The 5,163-nt window shown below is 49.5% G+C and overlaps 1 protein-coding gene across 1 annotated transcript; it reads left to right on the forward strand.

Annotated features, from left to right (window-relative positions):
* Nucleotides 1–785: 785 nt before the first annotated feature.
* On the forward strand, nt 786–2,163 carry CGCA056_v008181 (uncharacterized protein; the record flags this gene model as incomplete). Its single annotated transcript, XM_037323429.1, has 2 exons — nt 786–1,250; nt 1,318–2,163. 2 exons carry the CDS (start codon nt 786–788, stop codon nt 2,161–2,163), a joined length of 1,311 nt encoding a protein of 436 aa, XP_037178522.1.
* Nucleotides 2,164–5,163: the final 3,000 nt, after the last annotated feature.

Here is a 5,163-nt window from a genome sequence, read left to right on the forward strand (position 1 = left end):
GCTCTCGAAGATTGAGCTCTTGTGATTCGCGGTGTCAGGAGAAGGTTGTGGGTGTAAGAACTCCACCAGTACTTCGAGGAACACATGTCGTCAACCAGTCACCAGCCTTATTACGTTCTGTTCTCAAAGCTAAATGACATGCGAATATTTCATCCACCTGCGGTGGGCTAGAATACGTGACATTACCCTCAACGTGAGAGCCGAATTGGATCGCATTTGATGCCTTTCTCTCGCTTGATTCGTCTGGTGTAGTTGACCAGCATACATCGGTCTCTATAATAGAAGACAAGCCTCTATGACCCCATCGCCTCTGCCGCCAATACCTCCCAGCCATATCATGACCGCCCCTTTCCAGCATTTCATTCCCAAACGTGGTCTTGTCTAACAGACAAAAGCGGTCTATCGGCACGCAAATAAACTCAACCCTGTCGGACCACAAAAGTCTTAGTCTGGTCTTTATACTCATCATTGTTACTACATGCGTTCTCTCCTGGTTACGTGGACAATATGATCTGGCTGGAGGCGATGTGGGGGCCTGCTTCTATTGGAGACTCCATGGTGGGTAAATGATTTGTTGGGGCCGGCTTCAGGTTCATATCAGCACCCAACGTTGACATCGTGGAAGATTTAGGATCAATTATAAAACTGGCTTGCGTCTGCACTATATGCTTACAGACAGAGTATGTTTTGAATCATTCCTTCCTTACCTTCAAAAAGGCCATTCTTTTTCTTCTTTTTTTGTAACAAGTCAGTCTTTCGTAAGGTCTTTCTTTTGAAAAAGAAAAATGCTTTCTATTCTCTCCTTGAAGCAATTTGTGCTGAGCACAGCTCTTCTCCTAGCCTTGATTCACACTTCTCCTGTTCCCCAACCCAACAGAGTAACCGTCCCGGCTTCCTTGCAGACGATTGCACCCAATATTGTCCAGCATGGGCCCCTCGATGACGCCGCTTTGGCACGTCTGCAAGATTCATTGACAGCATCCAATCGACCTACGCCGTCATCGAAACCAAGTAGAGCCAAGAGGCAAGAGGCGTCATCCGCGACCGGAAACACGCTCACCATAGCTACGGGTGACGCATTTGTGTCTGTGGATGTTGGCGACATTAACCTCATCGACAACAACCCTGCAGACTGTCATTCTGAGACCCTGAACGGTCCTCTGCAAGCGTTGCAAGTATTCATGGGCGCCGCTAACATCCGCGCTATGAACATTACTGCCTCTGGAGGAAATACGACTTCAATCACAATTGTAAGTTACTTTAAATAGAGCTTTCATTCATGAACACTCAACGTTGATATGATTCGTCGTCTTTCAGAAGCTAGAAGGCAACGCAGATGCCGGCACCTTCACCTTCGAGAACAATGAACGCATTAAAGAATTCTGGATTATGGAACAAACTGGGACCTTCCTAGGCTTCAATTTCACCACCGAAACTGGCAAAACCTACTCTGCCATGGCCCAGACTCTCCGTGACCCGCCACCGATGACCAAAGTTCCAGTTGGGTCTGGCATCCTTGGTCGCATCCGCGTCCAGTGGTGCGATATCGGGCTTATTGGCCATGTCGGATGGGATTTTATCGATGATCTGCAGTCAGTCAGCATCAGCAACCTGGCCTATTCTGGCTTCACCGACAACATCATGCCCTCGGGCCCCGGTACCACCGTCACCGTTGGTTCTCAGATCCTCGACAACCGCAACTCCAGCACAGAGCAGATGATTACCATCATGACCATGGACGCGGTCATAAAGTCTCACACAGTCAGCGTTGCGAATATGTGGACTGTCGGCGGCAAAATCGGAGTCGAGACCGAGGCCGGCATCCCCTTCATCGGGAAGTCCAAGGTGTCCACTGAGTTCAACTGGCAGGTTGGGAAGACCACCACTGAGGAGGACACCCAGTCCGAAACGTTGACCAAGTCTTCCACTGTCAATCTCAAGTGCCCTGCCAAGAAGTACTGCGTCGGTTCTTCCTTCTATACCAGCTTCAAAATGGATGTGGACGTCACGGCCACCTTCCGCGCGATAACAAAGACTGGCAAGGATTTCTTCTGGGAACAAAAGGGCAAGTATTCTGGGGCGGACTCTCTTGCGCTGCAGCTGCAAGTAGATGAGGCCGACGGCGTGATCAAGCGCTCGGCCGCAACGATTGAGGCGTTTTGATATCGCCACGCTGACGATGGAAACTTGTGGCAGACATGAGTGGGCCTGTCTGGCATAGAAGATACGTTCATTTGTTCATTCAAAATCATGGTCCTCAGACATCAAATGACGCCGGCCGTCTGAAGTTGACCAATATGATGAGACCCGCGCTTCCCGAGCTGTGACGAATTAACATATTGTAAAATCTGAAATCCTACTCAGAACTTTAACAACCTGGTTCGATGCCTTTGAGAGTAGTGTTTGTTTCGATGACAATTTACGTGGCGACTAATGGGCCGAGGTCCACCCCTACAGCGAATTCATCATACCGATACAAACTAATTTGTCACTTCAGCTGCCAGCCACCTATATGCAGTCCATCGCTGGATATTCAAGATCTTACGTCACAGGTAGTACAGACAATTTAGAAGTTGGTGTGTTATAATCGACCAACCAGATGGCAGGGTGAGATCTTGTTCACCGTTGGGGTCCGTACGCAACGTAAGCAATCAGCAATGTCAGACTTGGCGAGGGTGCAACTGCTGCAATGATTATTTGCTAGTCTTGCCTTACAAACACCCTATCATGGATGGATTCAAAGATTTGAACCAACCATGAATGTTCATTCCTCCCTCTGACAAGGCGGAAAGTGTCATGACATGGTAATCTTAGTAGAGCTTGTTAGGTCAGAACGGGCTACGTATCCGTGTACTCTAATCGCGAGCAATATAAGTATATATTAATTGTTGGCCGCCTCTTTGTCCTTCTTCCTTATTGTTTCTTCTCAGTCTCTGGGGCTTTTCTCCACGCTGCCTTGGTGCCGATGACGATCTGTCACGATTCTAACCCCTTCTCGATGTCGAAGCCTTTATTTCCCTCCTAATGCCAATCATCCAAGCCCACTCGGGGCTGCTTCCCCGGGCTAATGATTCTTTCGAATGTGAGACTGATGGCGCAGCGGACTTCTACGGCTTTGGAGTCCGACTTGGCATCTACTTTGCCTGGGCCAATGCTTACATCGCAAACACACTCCTCCCCTCCGAGATTGCCGGCGCATCTGACACCAACAACATCTTCTTACTAGTGATCCTCATCGCCATGATCAAGTGCAGCGCCAATGGCATGCTCACCAGTATTGATGGACTAGTCCTGATGCATCTCAGCGGCGGCTTTCTCTTCGGAACCCTCAGCATCTGGGGATATCGGACGCGGCAGTACTTTGACAAGGGACCGCAAGGGATCCGCTTCTTTGGTGGTTTCGGAACACACTCGAGGCTTGTTGTCAGCCTAATGATAAGCGCTTTTGGGCTATGGTTTTGGATGTTCGGCGTCACCGATGGGCTGGTGCACCCAGGGACGGAGGAAGAAATCGTTGAAAATCCAAACCCGCCGGAATGCGCGACCTTGTATACCTTCATGTTTGCCAAAGTTCGAGCTGATGGTGGCATCCGCATCTTTTACACCATAATGTGTATTGGATGCATTGTCTATTACGGCATCATGCTCCTCGCCTCCGGCATCGCAGCTTGGGCACGGCTGGGGAAATTGCTGCATTTGTACAGGGAAAGGCGGTGGGCTGAGACTACACGCCTGCACTTTGCGACAGGCTTCAAGTACGGAGAGTGAGTGCGCATTTATGATCCACCTGAAAGAGCCAATGGGGCCATGCTGATGTCTACTAAACAGATTAGAAACCATTTTTCGATGGCTCCGCTGGCTCAACCTTGCCTTCTTACTCTACTCGGTGGTACTCGTCGAGTGCACCCTTAATTTCAACCATGTTGCTCCGGTCCTGGGAGGCGCGGGCCATGACAATGAGATTAGCCTTCCAGCACAGCTGCTTCCTCTGCTGATTGGCGCTTTCGGTTTTGTGCGAACCTGTTATCTCCTTCTGGAAACTTGGCGATCACCCGACGACATTGACCCGTCCCTTTCTGCGCCACCAACACCGCTCCCTGCGCGCACAATGCATGTCAAGGACGTGTTTCTACTTTTTTCTCCTGCAATGAGACGCAAGTCTACTTTCAGACATGACTCTGGAGAAGCGGATGGTTTCGCGAAAAGTAGAGGAAGACCTGTCAGGTATCTGATTGCATGGCTCCCTTGGTTGAGTTTGCTCCGGAGCTTTCAAGGACGATCAAAATTGAACTATTCTGGCACTTATAATTCTAACGAAGCCGGTAGTAACAGAATGAACCAGTCTTCTATGGCACAGGAAGGAGAACAGAGTTACAATGGGCAAGACAATCATGACAACAGGAATGGCATGGAAGGCGGGGACAGCAGCGGGAAGAGGTCCCGTCAAACCAGTGATGCGGGAACATCATGATTCGAAAGCTCATAGCATGTCTGCTTTTCAAATCCAGATTATGAGAAGGGCAGCAAGCAATCTTGGTCAAACATGCTTTGTGGGAATACATGTACGTCTTTGTAAGCGTCAGTTGATGCATTCAAGAGACTGGCTAGAACAAAGCACATAATAAATCTGAAGTTTTTCTGTCTTCTTAAATTCCAGATTCTGTATTTCTTCATGCATACCTAACCAGTTGCCGAGAGGGAACCATTACTCGTAGTCTTGGTGATGGGAAATCGGGTTGGCGCTGACTCATGTGAAGCCGCTCGACCCCTCTCGGCCAAGACGTGTTCAGCTGGTAAACCACCCCCAATCCTCTTCCGGCCGACAGTCGCAAGTATGCAAGGGGATGAGAAGCGCCGTTCCACCGCATGCGGCTGTCTCCACGGGCACCAACCAATTTGCAATCATCCGGGCTGAGGTCTTCATCTTGAAGCTCTTAGAAACATGCCAAGCTCATATTCCATCTTTCCTAGTCCATTGCTGATGTGATTGCAACCTGTTCGACGAACGCCACAAGCTTGGGATCCTGTGCAACGCCGCCAGAGACGCCACAGTTGAGGGCTGACCCCTCTCTTCCTGTCTTCCAAGAATCTTGGACGACTTTCTCTCATCTCATATCTCACTTAACCCCGGCACTGCAGTTCTCGGCAAAGATCTCCATAATC

The sequence above is a fragment of the Colletotrichum aenigma genome (genome assembly GCF_013390185.1).
Source record: "Colletotrichum aenigma strain Cg56 chromosome Unknown KSG_Cg56_contig05, whole genome shotgun sequence".
NCBI lineage: Eukaryota > Fungi > Ascomycota > Sordariomycetes > Glomerellales > Glomerellaceae > Colletotrichum > Colletotrichum aenigma.